The sequence below is a fragment of the Pseudopodoces humilis genome, chromosome 8 (assembly GCF_049639895.1).
Source record: "Pseudopodoces humilis isolate 2021_Gansu_Grassland_sample_001 chromosome 8, ASM4963989v1, whole genome shotgun sequence".
Lineage (NCBI taxonomy): Eukaryota > Metazoa > Chordata > Aves > Passeriformes > Paridae > Pseudopodoces > Pseudopodoces humilis.
Genome location: NC_142207.1, coordinates 6,596,314 through 6,618,049, shown reverse-complemented (window position 1 = coordinate 6,618,049; position 21,736 = coordinate 6,596,314). Strand labels below are relative to the sequence as shown.

Here is a 21,736-nt window from a genome sequence, read left to right as displayed (position 1 = left end):
GTGTATCTACCAAAAATCATGCTATTGTCCGTATTTTGGGTTTTTTCTCCATCTTTTCTTTCTTTAACAGGCCATGAGATCCCCATTAAAATGAAATATGGTATAAGTGATAGACTTGGCACTGTGTGCTGTAAAATAAGAAATTATAGCTTGTGCTTATGTATTACCCTGTACTTAATAGGACTTAAGTGGAAGAGAGGATTTGCTTGACTAACCTTCTGAAGAGGAAAGCCATCATATGGTAGCATAATTAACTCGAGATAGAAGACTTTTTTTTTATTTTAAATGACAAAATTAATGGCTCATTCTTGTTGGCAAGCTATACCCAGGCATTCAGCATATTCTACCCTAAATTCAGTATGATGCTGAAAGCTGAACTTTCCCTATGGTTGAGCTGCATCTCTGATGTTGTACCAGTGATTTCAGAGGTCTCTTTTTGTTTTAGGAAGATCTTGAATTTGACATGCCTTATGTAAAACTGTTATTTTGCATTCAGACTTATGAGTTAGGAGGAAATAAAAGAAAAGAAAACCCCACAAACCATTTTAGACCATAAAGCTCTTCTAAAATGGAATTTTACTGACTATTGAAAATTACCGTAATAGTAACCATGCCTCTTTATTAGATCTCAGTACTGATTTTGGTGTGATGCAAGTGGACGTTTTGATTCCTGAACTGCAGTAAAGCAAAATGTCCTATTATTATGTAGCTCTACTGACTGAATAGAGAATATACTTTAAATTGCTGCTATCTGTATGCATGCTCTGTATCTTCGTAGTCAGAGCAGAAATCAGAGCCTTACATGTCGGTGGTCTGGTCTGCAGGAACCCCACAAGGATAAGAAGACAGGCAGAATATTTTGAAAGTGCTTATTGATTTGAAATTCCAAAGTCATTGTACAAACTACTTTGCTTCAGTGTGATTGTCATTGGCAGCACAGCTCAGTTTCTCAAATCACTCCTGTTGCAGAGACTGACAAAGAAGTGGGGACTTCCTGCCATGACTCTTCTTTCCCCCATCAAGTTCAATTTGCAATGCTTGGCTCACATTTCAAGTTCTATCTTTAAAAGAAGCTATTTGCAAAAGATTGGGAAAGGTCAGGTCGTGAGTTTTGCATATAATAATATAATGAAACATTCTAACTTTTACCTACAGATTTTTGTCACTGTTCTGTTCTAATACTGCAGCCCTCTTTTGTATTTTCTTCTGGGCTCTCTAATTAACGTATTCTGGATGAAATTGTGCAGTTACTGCCACAGCATTAAGTGTTCCTAGGCTGATGGCTGGCTGACTTTAATGATCTTGATTCTTGCCCGTAGGAAAAGCCAGAAATGATGCAGGTATAATTTAGATAACTGTGGGATGAACTACCTAAATTGAAAACCTTCTCCTCCACTGCCTTTGGCAAGAATCTCTCCACCATGGTAATAATTTCTCTTGCCTTAAAGGCCTGCATTAGGGGGTTCTTCTAAGAAGAAAGTCCCTTGGAGCTGAAGGGGTAATGTCCTTTAAAACTACTGCTTTTTCCTAGCTCATGGGCTAGAAATCTTGCTCTATATTACAGTCTTTAATGTGTTGCAATAATCTAAAATGAGAAAAATATTAAAATGGTCAAAAAAAGGAGAAAAAAGATCTTGGGAGACCATAGGAAATATTTCTTATGAGTTGTGATGTAGTGCTACTCAGTTGTTAAATTAGATCATATTTCAACATTTATTAATTGGGTCATATATCTGGTGCCAAGTTTCAGATCGTGGGTATTTGATAAAGTGATAGCAGAGCTTGAATAACTAGTTTTATGTTTAAGAGCCATATATGTCCTGTAAGTGTTTGATAAATGAAAACAAATTGTTGCAATTTAGTAGTTTTAAACACACTTTGATTAGGAAATTATTTTCTTCTCATTTTCAGTATGGATTAGCTTAAATTTTGAGTCTTCATAGATGGATTTTTGTAATTCAGCACTTTTGCTTCAAGTCAGTTGAAATCTATGCAATCATCTTCCGGTGCCATCAAAAAGGAGCACACTGAGTTTTAATGTTATAACAAATATTACCCAGTAGGTAATTCATTCAGTCTGGACTGTGGATTAATGAAAATAAAAGGCAGGATTCATCAGGCTATCTGTCAGAACTGTGAAATGAAGCTCAGTTATGATCTGTGTTTCTCTTTAGATCTCATAAATGGAGCCCAGGAACAGTGTGAATTGCCTCCTATGGATGGTTTTCCTCACTGTGAAGGGAAAATAAAGGTAAGTGAGCTGGTTTTAATCTTATGTGTATTCTATTAAAAATTGAACATGTGTTGCAAGTCAAAAATATGATATTTCGGACTGTGTGTCACTGCAGCATTTCTCACCTCAAGCCTTTAATACTACTGCCACAGAGAAATAAAGTGGCATCCACATAAGTCAGGAAAAAAGGGCAATATTAAAATGCTATATTATTATTTACTGAAAAGCCTTCTTGTTTGAATTCTATCTTGTTATTCAGAAACTTCTCCTTTTGGAAAAGCCCTGTTTTCTTCCCCATCATGAGTAATTTGGTGTTCTCCTGTCCCAGGACTGTGATTCTGTGGGTACATCACTCCAGCCCTATTTCCAGTATGACGTTTCTTTGCACTGCTTTCATCTCTTTGCCCACAGGTCTGTGTGGTGCCTCTATTCCCCTTTTATCTTGAAAACATTCAGCCTCTTCTGCTCATGAGTAGGCAGTGCCTAAGTGTGCAACCAGAATTCTGGGATTCACAGTGGATTCTACATAAGTCCTGTATTTTACTAATAGTGCAATTGGAAAGGCTAAATAATATTACAACCCATCAGACTTTAGCTGGAAAGGAAAAAAGGCAACAAAAACAAAGAAACAAACTCCAACAACCTTGCAGAGATGGAGGTTTTTAAGGGTTTTTTTTTCCCCAAGATATGTTTCAAATGTAAGGGATACTGATTTATTACTGTGAATGCCCCATCCCTAGAAGTTCAAGGCCAGGTTGGATGGGGCTCAGAGCTAGCTGGTCGAATGGAAGCTGTCCCTGCCCATGGCAGGTGTATTGGAATGAGATCCAATTGAAACCATTCTGTGATTCCATGATTAGTGGTGGACAATAGAAAAATTTCTGCTTGCTTAAACACCCGAGTATTTGTGAAATTAAAAGTCTCCAAATTTTGAATCTCTGGTCTGTGTTTTGATCTGTTTTGGCAAACAGGCTGCATAGTGACTATGTAATAAATTATTTGAATATTGAAATATGAACTTAAATTAATTATTTGCTTCTGCAGAAATGGCAGATTCTTGGCAGATTTCAGTCTTGGTAACTGAAATGATCTGTGAAATTCTAGAGGGAGAATATCATGGTGGAGGACACACAATGCATTCAACTTCAGCTGCAGCCAAATGTCTGGATCCCAGTTTTATTCTCCTTTGGATATTTGTCTCTGCTTGCCTGGCTGCCAGTTTGTATAAGCTGTGCTCACATCTGCTGTGTTGTTGCTTCCCCAGCATTACTGAACTCAGGAATACAGCGTGCTGCTAATCATTAATAAAATTCCTGGTTTATTTGTGATACTTACAGTCACTTTTCCACTTCCCCCATTATTCCTGGGTGTGAAACAGAGCTACTTTGTTGTACTTTAACCTAATAAACTTTGTGTCTTTGTTCTGTTACAGTGGATGAAAGATATGTGGCGATCGGATCCCTGTTATGCAAGCTATGGTGTAGATGGGTCCACATGCTCCTTTTTTATTTACCTCAGTGAGGTCAGTAATCTTTTAATCTGCAGAAGGAAAACATCATATTGCCTTCATAGCTTGGTAACTGTACTTTTGTCAAAAGAAATCATCATTTTGTTCAGAAAAATTGTGTGGACGGGAAAAAGTTATTAAAATGGAATTTATAATTGCTATTGTTCATAAACTCTGCAGGGATTTCTAGCCTGGAGAATTCTAATGTTTGTAACTGCAGTGATGTAAGCAGCAGCTCTCCAGGGAGTCCATGTTGGCTATCCTGTTAAACCTGGGTGTGAAGCTCAGAGATCTTTGCCTTTAAACACTTTTTCTGTTGCTTTTAGTGCAGCTGCTGAGTTACTAATAGGCAGGCATTTGGAATGGAAAATTTAGAAAGTGGTGCTAGATGGTCCATTGTCCTAAGCAGCACAGCCACTTCCTGCTCGGAGATTTTTTGTCAATTGTGGAATCTGTTAGCAGAAACAAAAACAAAAAACCTGAATGTCACATTTTTGAGTGAAGTTGCAGCTATATTGGCTAAAACCTTTGGTACTTCTCACAGCCTAAGGTGTTTTGTACACAGCTGAGTCCGGTGCTTGTCCTGGTGAGGTTTTTTCTTTTCTATTTCCTGTATACTTGTTTCCCAATAATTAATTTTGTCTATCAATTATTGATTATCAATTATTGTCTATCAATTATCATGAGCTCTATTACTGGCTTGAAGTGCATGCATCAGAAATAGTCAGGTGTATTTGATCACTTGGCCTCTTCTCTCTTATAACTGAAATTCTGGTAACTTATGGCAAGTGATCTTAGAAGTAGTATTGATATCCAGTGGTTCACTGCTTGCAAGGAGCTGAAAGAGCCACTGTGACTGCAGGATTGCAACTAATAATAATTTCATAGGTTTTGTAAGACTGGGAGAGTTGGGCTGGGATTTTAAATTATATATCTGAGATGAAAACAGTAAGTCTGTTATAATAAATAACTCAGTCATAATCAAAGCAGTTTCTGTTGATTTACTCAGTTGACTGTCATTGAACTTCTGGGGGTGTTGCTTGAAGCAGCAATAGTTAAATGCATATCCAAAACATTTATCTGAAGGCATAACAAAGGCTGGGTTGAATCACAGTTTTGACTCATTCCATTTCTAGCACCGAGTGTTGATTTATTTATGGGCTGTGAAGCTGTGGAAGGAAAAGATACAGGATGACTATATTATTTATCTTATTTATCATAGAGGATAGAGATATTTCATAATCATCTGAAGCTGATCTGAGATTTCTACTAGAAGATTTTGTTTTAGCATCTGCAGATCTATGTTTGCAGATCTATATTAGTATTCTGTCAACCACCTTCATGGTTTTAATGCAGATATATCTTAAAAATGATGATGTATCTCAACTGAATGCAAGTCTAATATTCTTCAATGGCATTTATAATTTTGCAGTTCTGTTAAATCCCAGTATTCTACGTGACAATCTTCCCTTATCAGTTTTGAAAAGGCAGTTGATGCTGTTAACTCTTTCAAAATTGAACTTTCATGCCCAAACGTGAGCAGACTTTCAGAGGCCAAGTGGTTGTTTTTTCAAGGGTCTTAGGATTTGAAATTTTTCTTTAAGCAGCAATATTTAATTTCGTCAACTTTTCATTTCTTGAAGGAATAAAAGTGTAATTAGCCTATGTGCATATTTGGTAACTTCAGAAAAAGGTCTTGTCCTTTTTTTTTTTTTAGAGTGTTTTCTTATGACAGAATGTAAAACTAGTATTGGGTGAACATGTTATTAACCTTGAGTTTAAATTTGGCATTCTTAATCCTATGATTAATTTCATGATTAATGTCCAGCAGCAGAGGTTGAAAGCTTAAATGTTTGCGAATGCAAGCATGAAATGAAATTCTAATAACACTACAATGATGTGGATTTATGAGGTGTGTTGGCTGCTAGGGATAACTTGGAAATGCTGTTGCAAGAGTAATTTGTCAAAGTGGACAGTGATGAAGAGTTGACAGTTTATAGCGTGGTTGCACAGCTGAATGATAAATGTGTCTACAGAGCTCCCAAGTCAGAACTGCTGATTTAAAATATTAAAATGCATTAGGGTAATGGAAAGGATATTACTGTTAAGATTTTTCTTTTTTACTTCAAGGTTAGACTATTGGAGTGAGATGGTTGTGTACGTGCACATTTCCAAAGGCAATATATGCATCAAATTATGTACAACCTCAGTTTGGAAAAATAATGTGCATGAAATTATGCATATGTCTACTTTTGCTCTTAAAATCACCTCTACAATCTACAAATGACAAGTGTCTGTGCTCTTTCATGCTCTTCTGGGATCTATTTTTTTTCTTCTGAAGCAGTTCAGTTAGGGAATTACGTTGTGCTCATCCAGTATTCTTTGTAATGTAATTTTAAACTTGTAAACAAAGGAGCCCAAAATGTTTCATTTTGGTGGATAATATGGGTCAGAAGCACAGAGACACAAAGAAATTTGTCCACAGTTTATGTAAAGGTTTAGAAACAAAAAGTTGTCATAAACCCCAGCCTTTGGGTATCGGCCACGTGCTCTGTTATGATTTCCTGAGTGTCTGCAGAACAGAAATGATGCTGTCAAACCAGGCTGCCCCAGCTCTGCTCTCCTGAAGAGCCTGCCCAAGTGCAGGTACCAGCAGTTCTGCCTGGCTTTGGATGGCTCTTCTGCAGGAACTCAGAGCAGCTCTTCTCCACTGCTTTGTGTCTTGGCTGCTTGAGCAGAATGGGAGGCGAGTGGAAAGCAAGAAGCAACCCAGCACGTGCAGGTTTCTGCCTTTTCTTTAAAGCTGTCCCCTGTGCAAAGTTGCAGATGAAACTGGGAGAATTTTTGCACTTCTTTCTCACTGTCTTGCTTCAGGCACTGGATCATTCCTGGAGTTGTGATATGCAGCTGTGTTGTCACAAACTCACGGAATGGCTTGGGTTGAAGGGATTTTAAAGCTCATCTTGTTCAAACCCCTGCCATGGCAGGGACACCTTCCACTTTCCCAGATTGCTCCGAGCCCCATCCAACCTGGCCTTGGACACTTCCAGGGATGGGGCAGCCACAGCTTCTCTGAGCAGCCTGTGCCAGGGCCTCACCACCCTCTGGTCCTCACAACACAAATTGTGCTCGAGTCTTTGAGGAGTGGATGGGATACAAATGGCCTGAGTAGCAAAACCAGACTTACATTCTCTTGAATACTGAGCCAGACAGGGATTAGAAATAGCAAACATTAAAAAGCAAGTTAAACTTGCTTCCTTTTAACCACAGTGCCCATAGAAAAGAGAGTTACTTTTAAACTTAGTATTTAGTTATGAAAAAAGCAGCTGTTTAACACTATAATGGCATTAGCACAGTTATCATTTTCAGGGATGGCATTGCCTCTGGGTAGAAATGGGAAAAAATTAATTTCTAGGCAGTACAAAAATATATTTCACTGCGAAATGTCAGTTTGCAGCTGACGAATGAAGCTTTTAAAAATATATTCTAGAAAATGAGTTTTTCACACTATTTCCAAGCTTTAAAAAAAAAAAAAAAAGTGGAGAAAGTGGAGGGGGCTTATAGATTTTATTTTTTTTTTCTTTTTTTATCTACATATGTATTTCTCTGAGGGGACTGCTTTCCACACAGGAGTGGGACTGGTGTTGTTCCTGGTGGTCAGCTGGTAGCTCTCTAAAATCCCAGGCTTTGGATCTCCAGCTCACTATTTAGGTGCATGTGTAATTTTTGGTACCCATCTTGGAATCCAACACTTCAAAGATTTAAGGCTGGTTTGAATTCCAGTCTGTGAGACTCCTGTAGCTTTTGCATGTGTGCTATTACACTGCTGGAGAGAATTCTTGTTTTCAGTCCTTCAGACTTGATGGAAACACTAGGCATTGTTTTATTGTGGGAGTATTTTCCTTCACACTCTTACTTCTGCTTTGAGGGCTAAAGCAGAAAAACATAAAGGTGATTTTGAACATGAATTTGTTTCCAGGATGCAAGCTGTAGTCTGACGCACAATTTAGTGAAAATTCCTGGGTGTCATTATTATAGAGGTTCCTTAAATCCTTGTGGTTTTTCCAGTTTCTTGAAGTTTGCTCACATCTATGGGAAGTCCCCTTTCCATAACTTCTGCTGCTAATCCTGGACATTGAGTTAATGATTTGCATTTCTTCAGTGGAATGTAACATCAAAACAGCGTCTTTCAATTCTATGCAAATACTCAGAAATTTGACAAAATCAGTGTTGTTTTCTGAAATGTAAATCACCAAAGGTTCAGACTTATTTAGTCATGTTACACATGTCCCTAAGGAACTGAAATGCTAATGATGGTCAGCACTTTGTCCCTGAATTATTCATTGCTGAATTGGCTTGATTTTGGATGATTTGGGCTCAGTTATTTTTCCTTTTTGTGTCACCTTAAACTGGGATTAGTCTTTTAATGACTTGTTGGAAAAGACATAAATGCCGGTGTATGAGAAGAATCAAATACAGTGCACATTACTGAAGTCAGACAAGTGGCCATTTGTTGCCTGATGTGTGAAATGTTGTGTTGCAATGTCACCAGGGCTGTGGGTACCTAACGCCCAACATTTGAAACAACCACACCCAAAGCCACCTGGCTCCTACTCCATTTCACTAACCAGGCAGGCTCTCATCTTGCACACCTCAGATCCTGTAACCCCTTCAAAGGGATTCTGTCATGTTGCTGTCACATGCTAAACAAAAAATAGGAGCTGAGAAAGTCACTTTCCCAATTGGAGCTGTTGTTTCACATCAAATTCCCAAAGGGATCTGCGGCACTACAAGTTCACTGCCTGCCTTCATACTGCCTAATAAATTTAAAGATGCACCTGCTTTCACCACATATTACACTGGATTTTTTTTTTTGTGTATTTTTTTCTCTTGGACTATCTTAAAACACTTAAGAGCAGCGCTGTACCACGGATAGAAGTACACTGAGCAGTGTGTTCACTTTGTGTGTAAAGTTGTTTTAGCTTCCCTGTGGATGGGCTGCATCTGCCCTTTGGCAGAGTCCAAAATGAAGATTATCCCAAGAACATACTCTTCAGCTCCAGCTTTATTCAACTCCCACTGTGACTCTTTGAAAGCATAAAGGTCTTTCTGAAATTTTGGATGTGGAGAGCTGCTGGCAGAGTGTGCTTTGATTCAATTTGGAAGATACTCAGACTACTCCAGTGCTACAGATGTTTGCCAGGTTCTTAAAACTCTGCTTGAAGGACTTGCTCTGTAATAGAGTCGAGTGCTGCAATCTTGCCTTGCATTCAGTTTCAGTGTGTGAGAGGAAGAGTTACTGGAACAGATACCTGCAAAGCTTCTATAAAGCAAATTTATTAGGCTTGTTTGGGTTTGTTTTTCTCATCCTAAACCTAGCCATTTACACCTCAGAGCAGTTCAAACACCAGCTTTTCTCTAGTATCTGGAATCATGTAGCACTTAAATTTCAAACTTTTAAACTGCTGTGCAACTTAACCTTAAGGAGCTGGCAGCTTAAACTCCAGGCAGTGCTGTGACAAATGTGATTCCAAACCAAGTAGGGAACACTTGACTTCTCAGGTGGACATGGTTTCCTGAGCAAGATCAAAGACTATCTAATGGGCTTGATTTGCATTGAATTCAGTACCAGGAACAGGAGGCACAGCTGGTCTCATTCAAAAATATGACAGTACAAAGATAAATATAGTGTGTTCTGAATAATAGCTTAGCATTTATATCACTCATCCAAAAAATGGTCTGTGTTCAAATCTGCCATTGCTGCTTCCCAACAGTTGTCTTTAACTGCTAATCTGTCTGGTATCACATCCTTCCCATTAAATCATTACATGACAGTACATCAGTAGGTTGCTGTGGAGAGAATAAGCTGGAGAAAGAGCTGATGGTAACCCAGTGAGAAGAAGGCAGTGCTGGAAATGGGGAGGAGGAGTCCTGGTTCAGAGGCAACTTTAGTGTTTTGTCTTAAATGATCAGATGAACAAGTTAAAGAGCAGGATCCAAATGCACATCTTTGCCTTGCTCAAAATTAGGGCTTGTTGGATGTAGATCTTCTGTACCTAAACAAATAAAAAGCTGAAGTATTTATATATTTCTGATGGAGTTTTCATCTAGATCCACTTTAGTGATATGATAATCCTTTCTGCCATAGTTGCTAAAGATCAATAAGGAAAAATGAGAGCCAGACCAACTGCAGGCACTGATATTACTTTGAATCTATTCCTTAAGTGTTTATTTGTGATGAGAATTATTGTAATTTATTTTTAGATTAGAGGGAATATTTCTAAAGGCACAAAAGAACTGTATTTGTTTTTCAGTCAGTGAAGCATGCAGTGAGCTGTCCTTGACAGCCCTGAAAAATCTGCAATTCCTTTAGGATGCCTTGTGGTGCAATGTGAAATACGTGAAGTCAGAAAAGGGGCACGTACAGTAGTCCTTGAAATGTCATATCTTAATTTAGATCAGTTCTAATGCTAAGAATAATGCAAAAGTTGTACTATTAAAACAAAGGAAAAAAACACAGAGTTTGTGACTGCATGATTTTTAATATGGAGCTTGCAAATATTTTCTGCCACAACTTTATGGTTGTAAAAGTTAGAATTGATAATTGCTCCAATTTCTGATGTGGTTCCAGAGTTGAAGGCCACTGAAGAGTCAGATGTTTTCAAAGGAGGTTGATAAGTCACTGCTTTCAAATGTTGTATTAAACACATTGGGTAGGTTAAGTCATAGCATTCAAAAAGCTTTTTTATAATTTGTCTGGGGAACCCAAGGTTGATACACTTCTTCTCTTTAATGAGGTTAGGATGGCTATTCATTTATTTTCATGTGATCTGCCTCCTAGGCAATCATATGGTGTGATCTTAAGCCTTTAATCTGTAATGCTCCAGGCTTCAGCAGCATGATTAAGCTAAAATTGTGTTTTGACAAGACTGTGATTGGAGGAACCGTAAGAGCAACTCTGACTTTCAATTCTCTGAGAGTTATGAACTTAATCAGTAGTGATGGGGTGTCTCAGCCAGCTGATAAATTTTTACATTTGCCCCTTTTCACAGTACAGTCATATTTCAGTTTTCATGGGTTTGCCTCCAACACTGAGATTCCTCCTTCTCCAGAGCAAGTGGTCTCATTTCTTATGGTACATAAATAACAAGAATTCTACACAACAGGCAAGATCCCTGGGGACAGCTCAGGAGCTCTCAGTGACTCACATCCATTTGCTATTTCTTCACTGTCTACTCCCTGTTGTACTTTTTTTATTTTCTAGTGGACAGTAGCAGAAGTATTGCATTTGCATTGATCATGTTTCTCTAAGAATCACAGCTGTTTATGCTTGTGAATATTGTTACCTATAATTACTTTTCTTATAGCCTTCAAACATGGTGGCTTTGAGTCTATGATGATTCTTAATTTTTTGGCCTGCAAGGTAGAACTTTTTTTACCTGCTACAAGGTACAACTTTGTTCCTTTGATTTAGCAGGCTTTGTCTTTTGATAAAGATATTCTAGGGAGATGGAAATGTTCCAAAATACATATTTTTGTAAGGTCTAGAAGCATAAAAAACTTCTTGAAAACAGTTCAGAACTGCTCAGAGAAATTGTATTTTGAGCATTTAACAGCTAACCTCTGCCTTGATCTTATGTTTTCATTATTATGAATGAATATCTAAATGAGACTTTTGATTGAAAATTTGCTGGGTTAAAAGAGCATTGAATTGCACAAAGTAGTCTTAAGCTTTTCCTGAAAAAAAAAAAAAAAAAGAGTTTTATTTTGAAATGATCACCTTATTATCAGCTGATGCCTTTTTAAGCCATCAGGTTAACATAAAGGTATAATATAAAGGCAGTGAGTGGAGGCTTTGGTCAAGAAGCTAAAAATAAAGTTACATTATTTCTTTTGATGTGATTGTTCTACAGGTTGAAAATTGGTGTCCTCGTTTACCTTGGAGAGCAAAAAATCCTAATGAAGAAACTGATCAAAAAACATTGGTAAGAACAACCATGTCCTTAATAAGGACAAACATGAGCAATAATTCAGTAATTGTGATTCATGCAAAATATCCTGGAATCCTGTGCCACATAGATGCTAAAAAGATTCAAATTTACAATTTTTACTCCTCAAATCTTCAAAGCTGAAAGGAATCCTCCTTGACATGTGTAGCTCATACATCCAGTCATTGTATTGTGTTCTTGCTGGTAGATTTTCATTAAAAACATTTTTTGTGTTTAAATTAATGAAATACTGTACACAGATAATGAAAAAAGTTAAAAGTCACAGACTGCTCATCAGTGTTAAATATAGGTGAAAATGTCCATTTTTATTGTCAAAAAAATCTGTGTCTTTTTTTACAAAACTGCCTTAATGGAGAAGGTTTATATCCATTTCAGGTTTGTAGTAACATTTTGATTACTCCTAATTTTTTCCCATTAAATACTATACAGCACACAGAGTTGTATCTAAATTGTTACAGCCTAATTATGTAGCAATTAGGTGTTTTAAGATAATTTAAGATAATTGCTGGGCTGCATATGAACACTACTTGCATAATATATATATATATATATATAGGCTGTTTCATTTTGTATAACCAATTGATCTTAGAAAAGTCTAGCTTTAAAATGACTATTTCCTTTAAAATTTATATCCTAGTAATGTTTCTTCCTCTCTGGTATAATTGGAGACTTCCTTGTGTTTGGAAGACTCATGCTATACATAAATCTTGAGCCTACTGTTCTGTATTATGATTTAGATATACTTTTACCTCATTTTGAAGCACATGAACAAAACCAGATCTTGTATCTCAGAAATAAATGCATGGTGAAACATTTGAAATGTACCAAGTACTACTGATAAAAATAACAGCAATTTATGTAGCTTAGAAGTATCTGTTTAAGTATATCTTTAAAATTTGAACTAAAATCTTAATGTTCTAGGAGTGTATCTTTTTTTCTCTATTTCTTTTTTTAAAAAGAGGAATATAAGGCACAGAGCTCACATTTTAGCAGTTTTTTAACTTCTGGAAAGTATGCTGAAGAATCACTAATGTTTGGGGTGTTTCTTAATGCTTTGCTTGAAGGCTGAAATTCGTATCAACTTTGATAATCTCTACAAAATGATGTCAAGGCATGAGGAGTTCCGATGGATGATGTTGCGCATCAGACGAATGGCCGATACCTGGATTGAAGCAATTAAATCACTTGCGGAAAAACAAAATTTGGAGAAAAGAAAACGAAAAAAGGTAAACAGGAACACTTTTATTCCTTTCAGTTGCTGTTATATGGGCTCTTTCAAGCTGCTTCTTCCAGGTGTAGCTTCAGAGTGGAGATAGAAAATATGTCTAAAAGGCTTGTGTTTATATTCTTTTTCAAGAAGTATTTTGCCGTTTGAAATCCTCTGGCAATGGGTGTTTGCTTTACAGACAGTTTTATGTGTTTTGCATGAGTCACTCATGCAGTAAGTTTTCTGACCTCTGTAGTTTTGGGTAAAATAGAGACTATGTAGACTAAATAGAAACTATATTCTAAAGGGAGAAACTGAATTTACTGCAAACTGATGACACTGGAGTGTTTTATGTAGTCATGGGAAACAACAATTGCATATCTTTGCTGTCCAAAATTGTGACTCTAAATGGTGTACCTTGGGTTTGGATTTGAGTAGACTTAAAGTTGACCAAAACTTTGCATTGGATCAGTTTAGATGTCCTGTAATGCGTTCAATTTTAAAGCCACTTGAAGTGAAAAGGCATACTTCATTTGATTTAATTTTTTTTTTTAAATTACCTCTACTGGTTAAGATAAAGCCAAAAGTTGCAAACACAACAACAGGTTTTCTTTCCTGTCTTGTTATTCCTGGAACAAGTCCTGAGTGGTAGCAGCCCCATGTATGTTCATATTTCTACCTTCTCTTAAGCCTGGCTGGCTCAGCTCTTTGCTGGAGATTCTCAGTCCTTTCATCCATTACAAAATTAAATTATTTGTGTGGAGATATAGGCCTGTTTTCATTGACTTTTGGTTGTTTTTTGTTTTTTTTTTTCTGGCCGTAGTTGGAATTTAATAGAAAGAAAAACTGCTGTAATGTATAACAGTCGCATGTTTAATGTCGATAACTCAAACATATGACTTTCCTTTCCAGATCCTTGTTCATTTGGGGCTTTTGACAAAAGAATCTGGATTCAAGATTGCAGAAAATGCGTTTAGTGGTGGCCCACTTGGTGAATTAGTCCAATGGAGTGATTTAATTACATCTCTCTACTTACTGGGCCATGACATCAGGATTTCAGCTTCACTGGCAGAGCTCAAGGAGTAAGGAGATTACTTTCACTTTTGAAACTGGAATTAAAAAAAAAAAATTGTAAACTCTTGAAGCTTCTATTAACAGTATATAATTTCTTGAAGCATAAAATGAAAGTGATAATTCACTAAACAGACAATAAGATTATTTTCATGAGCTAAGTATATGTGCCATAGAAAGGATAATGTGTTTTCATTGTAGCTTCAGGCTCCTGGGACTTCATAAATGAATGTTGTAAAATTCCAGCTAAGCAGCTTAGTCTTTAACATTCCAGGTGCTTTAACCAGCTGCAATGGGAAATGTTACAGAGTAGCCTAATTCTGTGTCCTCTGCTTCAGTTTCTGCTGTTCTTCGCTCAGTATCTCATTTTAAGATAAAGGTTTAAGTTCTTTAAACATGTTATTTTTGATGTAGTTAATTGCTTGTGTTAGGTCAAATTGCTCCTTGTTCTTCATTGTCCTGCTTTTGCCAGCTAGTTCAGCACCAGACATAAAACATCTATTTGAAGCTTGAGCACATGTGCCTTTCCTTCTCCTTTCCTTTTTTAATTACATGACAGCATTGTTTTATAGAGAGCTCTTCTACTATAAAGCTGTCAGTAGAAGTCAGAAATTATTTTGAATGATTTCAAAGCACACTTTTTGAAGCATTTCAAACATATTATTCTTTTGCTTAAACTAGATGAGATTTTTAATGAAAAGTAGTGCTTTACATTTAATAAATGTTGAGCATCTCTAACATTTCAGTGTTCTCACATGGTTCATGATTTCAAAGCGGAGTAAAAGAGTAAAACTTTCTTGGAAACTGGGATTATTTGAATAAATAGTATTACAGCAACAATTCAAGGTATTTGGAAAGTAATGCTTATTCATATTGCTTCTTTTTTTGTTTAGGATTATGAAGAAGGTTGTAGGTAACAGATCTGGCTGCCCAACCCAGGGGGATAAAATTGTAGAACTCATTTACATTGATATTGTGGGACTGACTCAGTTTAAGAAAACCCTTGGTCCATCATGGGTTCATTACCAGTAAGTATAACACTCACTTGCCCTCTAAACTGCTTGATTAAGGAGCTTTTGTTGAATAACACATGTCAAAATACTGAAATAAGTCTATTCACATGAATTTATTGAAAGGTGAACATTCACTTTTCTGATGTCTTTAACTATTAGGATTAAAGGGGCTATTACTTGTTCTTTGCATGCCATCATTATCCCCCCTCAGCAAGCTTGAGATTCTTGGATTCAAGTGGTTTTAATCTTAAAAATTATCCTCTTGATAAATCATCATCATATGGGATGTTCACCCACACTTCCCCCTCCCCATTTTTTCTGTGAATTAGTAGATGATTTGAGAGATTACTGCATTTTGTTGTTCAGTTGGAATAGCAGAGGCAAGTTTTGCTTGTTGATGTTTGTAACCACACTGGATCAATGATTGTGGTGATTTATCTGTTCTAATTGTATTGCTCAACAACTGCTGTGCAATTTTCTGTTCCATTCCTTAAGATACTGGGCAGAGAGTTGTCTTCAGGGGCAGGTCTGAAGAGTAAACTGCAGTTATTGTTGCTTTTGTAATCTATAAACATCTTTCCATTAGAAATGGAAGATGAGGGTCACAAGAAATTACTTTGTGCACCTTTCTTAGCATCTGCAGTTCTAGAACCTCTTTTCTTTTTGTCCTTTGCTTTAAATCATTAAGCTTCCCATGCATTGTACAAATACATATCAGCATGAAATAAACTCAAATCTAAATTACTGACTTTGATTTTTCTATATACCTGCTCGAATTAGCTGTGATTCATGATCCATAAATTCCAGTAAATCCTACTTGGAGGAAGGTATTGGAAGGTGTTCACGGCAGAGAAACGGTTCTCTTTCAGCCTCAGGATTTTCTAGAGCATTGGATCTTCACAGTGTAAATTTAAATGAATGTACTGTGACAAACATTGCAGATTAGATTATTCTTAATCTCTTTTCTGAAGCAGGGGAATAAACAGATATTCTGGTTTTTAGGAGCCTGCTAATAAAGATAATCCCATTTTCCACCGAGCAACAGTTGCTTGTCTGTCTGCCAGATGCAATTGTCACATTGAGATCACATGCAGCACTGTGGTCAGGATATGAAACCCTTCTTATAAAGTTTAAATGTTTCTTCCTGTCTGCTTGCAATTACCTATCTGGTATATCCTGTAATAAAGCTATGTAAATATATATTGAGATTATAGATTAGCTTGTCAATTTTTCTTTCTTCGTAGAATCATTACATCTTGAATTATCAATCTGGTTTTCATTGATTACTATTTCATGGTAATGGCTGGTGTTTTCTTGTTTAGGACAGCAGAATTACATTTAACTCCAAATACCTTAGTACTGCAGAATTTTTTTGAGGCTTTTTGTGGAGAAAAAGATATCTTGATGCCTGTCTCCTACAGTGCTGAATTTCATGGACTGGAAGGGGGGGTCTCATCTAGTCCATAGCCTGACTGAAAAATAGATAATGGTGCATTTGTCCTCCATGAGAGATTTTTGCCTCATCTTTTACTGAAGACTGAAAAAGATGCCCCAGCATGTTGCTTTGTATAGTTAAGCTTTTCTTTAAGGTGTTTTTCTTGGCCTGGTTTCTTGCTAACTGCCCATTACTGCTTATTCTAATAAGGTTCTAGAGAATAAATTACTTCTTTCTCTTCTCTGCCAGCCCCTAGGATGTCTTCTATACTGTTTTTCCTTCAATTTGCTTTTCTAAAATACATACATTTAGAAGTTTGAATCATTGCTTACAATTCATATTTTGATTACCTTTCATGAAACTCATTGCATTTATTGTAAATCTCTCTAATTATATGATGCTTTTTCTCAAGTTCAGTGTACAAAAGAGGATCCAGAGTCTAGCAGAGACTACAGACTTTATTAAAGCAGGAGAATTAATTCATAGCTTTGTGCATGCTGTCTCCTATTTCAGGATCCTCTTCCAATCATTGTTTTTTCTCCCATCATCATGAGTTATCTTAGAAATTTTGTCATTAAAATGTTTTGTAGTTAAAACCACTAAGTGTGTTAGAACAGCACAGGCATCCGTTTCTGTTTGATTCCAGTTAAATAAACATTATCCCAAATAAAGCTGGTTTTTATCCCTTGTTCTTGACAAACTTTGCTTTTTTTCTCAGTTGTATTTAATGCCAGTAAGAATAATTGCTTGTCTCAGAAGAAAGTGTTTTTCAGTAGATGTGTGCGGGTCAGCTCAGTCTGGTTTATACACACCAGACTCGGATAAAAATGAATTAAAATGTTTTTATTCACTTCAGATGAGAATAGAGTGGCAGAATAAAGCTCTACCTTCAGATCAGTCGCCTGGTAAGAGTGCTTTATGTAATCATCTCTGGGTGAACTTGAGCCCTGAGGAAATTTTTGGTAGTTGCAAATCAGGTTTCTGGAACTGCAAGCTCAAAAGAATGACCCTGCTGCTTTGGGAGTGAATATTTCTGAAAGACTTCTGTACAGCTGAGAGCACCAGTGACTTTTGGTAGTATATGCTTTATCTGGGAGATAATTGGTGCTGCAAATAGCAAGAACACAGCAAAAGACATCTCATTTTGTAGTGCACCTTATTTCCAAGCAGAACAATGACAATGCCTGGACGTGCTGGATTTCTCCGTTCTGAGGTGTGGATGTTTGAATGCAGTTTGTGTGCAATGAATCAATATACAAATTAATAGCTTAATATAGTTTGAGATGTGCAGTCTTTCTTAGCACCCTCATCCTCCACTCAGCACATAAAAATCTGGTATTTTTTCATTTTTCCACAGTCTGTCTCTAGCAATGACTCATTCCCATATGCCAACAATCCAACTGGCTTATTTTTCTTGAAATAAATTAACGTGACAGCTATCCTGAGAAAGTTCCTGCTTTGTATGTGTTCTCTAGAATACATCATTTTTAAGAGGGCTATTTTTTGTCCTAAGATTTTAAATGTGAGTACTGAGTGGCCTGATGAAGTGGGAGAAGGGTACAAAAATGTGTGTATAAATTCTTCCACTAGGTCAGCTCTGTTAAGATTGTGCTTCTGCCCAATACTTAAGGGGAAAAAAGCTCCCTTTAAATAATCCTGGGTTACTTTTGTCTGATTTTGGTTTTTTATAAGCCCTAAAATTGTTACTTCTAATGTGCTAGACAAAAAGGACTAATGGATGTTTCTAAAGCAGTTTACCAGTCCTCTACCTCTACCTGCCAGTCCTCTTTTTAATTAGGCAGAGAATAAACTTAGTCTGACACCAATTTCAGGGCATGCTGCAATTCTCTGCAGCTTCACTGCGACAGCTAGGTGACATTTTAGGAAGCAATAGTGAAAATGGGAAAACTGAAATTAAAATTAGCATTTTAATTTAAAATGTATCCCTGAGTTATAAAAAAAAAAAATAAAAACACTGTTTTGTTATTTTTAAAATTAATTATTTCACTTTAGAAACACTAATGTATTGTATGCAAAAATTTTAAAAAATGAAAGGCATCTAAATTATTAAGTGAAACAAATGGAGAATATGGTACTAGGGTAGACAATCAAGACATTCCTACATATATTAAAATATCAGTTGAGCAGAACTGGTATTAATTTCTAAATTTTAAATCTTTACCAGCTCTTTTCTGCTGCATTTTGGGGGCAAGTTTCACCCCTTGAAGCTTTGCTCTCTCATACCATTCCTGCACAGACTTGCACTTTTTGCTGTCATCTTTTTTTCTGACAGTTTATGCCAAATCATATAAATATATAAATATATTCTGTTTTCCTGCTTTCTGGTTTAGATTTCTGTTGCATCACATTGCCTGTCCTGATTCAGAGACCCTGTGTGTACTGGACACAGTTCCCCATATCCCTATGAACCATCAGTGCTCCTTATCTTACATCTGATTGCAGCAGAAAGAGAGGCACTAAACAATGTATACTCTCTTTACATATATCTCTTGAGAAACTCCAGTAATGTTGCAGTTTTTCAGTAGCTTTCTCCTATTTTTCATTCTCCTGTACTCAAGTACCCGGCCAAAAGTTGTATGTTTGAGACTGATTTTGTTTTAAGACCTGCCAAGAAATGAGAGAGCTTTTATTACTGAGTGATTCATCAGCGCAGAACTTGTTTTGGTCCTGCTGGAGTATTTTGTGTGATGCGGAGATAATTGCCACTGTTGTAAAATATTTTCATTGAGAACAGTTGACACAAAACACTGCACAGAAACTGATCTGTCAGCTTTGTTGTTTGGTGAATCATAATGTGTTGTATACTTTGACTTTCTTTTTGTTTGAAATATCTCTGTGAAGGTTTAAAAAAAACACGTCATTTTTCTCAATTTGTATTTTGAAATACAGAGGTAGCATTTCATAGAAGAGTTTAAAAGTTGCTAAGTTGTTTTTTTTCCTCTCCTTCCCAAATTATTGAATACTTTAGGGAAAAGAGTAATATATAAGTAAAATGTAAATTTATTTTGAGGACTAAAATGATTTATTTTTAAAGCTGACAAATAGTTGGAGATAAGTTCTTTCACCTTTTGAGGGCTAAATTCTTTCACATTTAAAAGCGAAAATCAGGTGTTTTACTGAAGAGGATGTGCATTCAGGCTTGGAACATGGGAAGTGTTGAAAACTGAAAAATAGCCATTTTTAATAGTAACTTTTGCGGCTGCCTCCCTTCTCTGCCACCAATGAGCTTGTGTTCCTTAGCCCAGTGATACAACATGCAGTGATAAGAGTTCATGTGTTTAGAACACAATTGCACATGATGTTTAACTCCTGTACAAGTCTTTTCTGCAATTTTGTTTGTAGAGGGCTGAAGAATGGTAGTCAGCAGCTCTGCAGCCCTAAAATGCACTTCAGTGGCAGTGTGTCCAAGTCATATCAAAGATTTGGCAGACTGCATTTTGGAAACAGAACTTCTAGAATCTCTATCCTGTAACATGTACTGTCTTCTTCATACTGACACTTTTTCTGCCTGTCTTGCACTATGAGCCCTTTCTTTTTCAAGACATAAAGAAATTTTCAAGAAATTAATAGGATTTTAAATGAAGGGTGAGTGTAATTCTCTCATCCCAGGCCCTTTGTAATCCAGTGCCAGGATTTCTCTCTGTTGTGCACTGGTTGATGCAGGTAATTGACTTTTATATTGTTTCTTCAAAAGTCTGTGACAAAATGTTTCATAAACAAATAAATGAGCTGACTGTAAGAACTCAGCATATTAAACCATCTTCAGTGTTTTTCCAGTAGGTCTAAAAGTCAGAACCTGGAGACCAAAAACAATTGTCTAAAGACAGTGTCCTCTTCTGCTCTGATTTTCTTGGCATGTAGCCCCTGGCTGCTGCATTTGTTTTGTGGTAATTGTTGAAAATACATGGAAAGTCCTCTCTTCTGCCTAAATTCTACTCCAGAGCCCTAGGAAATACAGGTGACCACTGTGGCATTCCCATAAGCTCTACTTGGATTTTAAAGCATAACTTTATTCTGTAAGGACAAAGAAACCCAAAATAAGCTCCAGGGTTGTTATTTGAATATCTGATATATCCTTAAATTTACTGTTCATGACGTCTTTGTGAGTGTAATATGAACAGAAATGTTTGAAATTAAAATGTACCTTTGTTTTATATATTCTCTACAGCTGCAAGCAAAGCCAAAACACATTTAAATTATCTTAACTATGTATATATACACACACATTCTTATATATACATATGTAGGTGTAGTTACAGTAAAGTTATTTGTCTCTTTCAGGTGTATGCTAAGAGTTCTGGATTCCTTTGGGACTGAGCCAGAGTTTAACCATGCCCATTATGCCCAGTCTAAAGGCCACAAGACACCATGGGGAAAGTGGAACCTCAATCCACAGCAGTTTTATACAATGTTCCGTAAGTACCTCTGTGCTTATAAATAATTTGGAGCTTTAAAAAGGAATGCTCTCACTGAGAAGATTTTTTTTTCGTTATGAAAGACAAATTCAGAGTTTAATAAAATGCAACTGCTAAATGGGAAGAAGTGTGTCAGTGTCTGTAGACTGTGCAAAAGCTTGGATGTGCTTCCACCTAGCAATGAGAAAAATATTGAGCTAATATAGTGGTAGGGAACTTTATGCTCTGGGTACCTGTGGAAAATGGTGCTTGATTTTTCCCTCAAGTATGAGGGAGTTTGTTTTTGTTATTTTTGCTTTCTCTAATATTGCTATGAAGCAATAGATCTTTGAGGAACTTGCTAGGTTACATTTTTATAAACTGCACTCCTGCATTTCATTGTGTTGAACTCAAGTTTGGAGTTATGTTAGCTATAGTGTTGTATTTCTGCTTTTGTTCCTCAACAACTCAGAAGCACCATCCCTTCACTGTTTCTTTGTGTTCAGGATTAAAAAATGATCATTCAGCAAAACTTTTTGTCTCTACTTCTTTTATGGCTTTGTAAAACTTTTATGTAACTTGTTTTCATATTGTATTTATCCTCAGGTGAACTAACTAACATTTATTTGCCAGCAGTGTACAAAGCTATGGTAAAATAAGCAGTAAATTTCAGCACTGGTGTATATCTTTCAAGCACTGATAAGTATCTTTTGAAGTGACCCCAGCCAAATCTAAAAAAGAAACAGAACAGACACAAAAAAAGGTATAAATTCTATATAAATTGGGTCAGGTGAAATGATTAGTGTGACCTGGTGTACAGCTAGTGTTTGACTTTATGGCAGTAGG

The 21,736-nt window shown here is 36.5% G+C and overlaps 1 protein-coding gene across 6 annotated transcripts in view; it reads left to right on the top strand.

Moving 5' to 3' along the window:
* MGAT5 (alpha-1,6-mannosylglycoprotein 6-beta-N-acetylglucosaminyltransferase) overlaps positions 1–21,736 on the top strand; it is a 114,201-nt gene that overhangs the window by 56,594 nt on the left and 35,871 nt on the right. For all 6 annotated transcript variants that reach the window (XM_005519617.3, XM_014249447.2, XM_014249448.2 and 3 more), the window contains 7 exons: positions 2,175–2,251; positions 3,666–3,755; positions 11,654–11,725; positions 12,814–12,975; positions 13,869–14,038; positions 14,921–15,055; positions 20,778–20,911. In XM_005519617.3, coding sequence (XP_005519674.1) covers positions 2,175–2,251; positions 3,666–3,755; positions 11,654–11,725; positions 12,814–12,975; positions 13,869–14,038; positions 14,921–15,055; positions 20,778–20,911 — 840 coding nt within the window. The remainder of the gene's footprint in view (positions 1–2,174; positions 2,252–3,665; positions 3,756–11,653; positions 11,726–12,813; positions 12,976–13,868; positions 14,039–14,920; positions 15,056–20,777; positions 20,912–21,736) is intronic.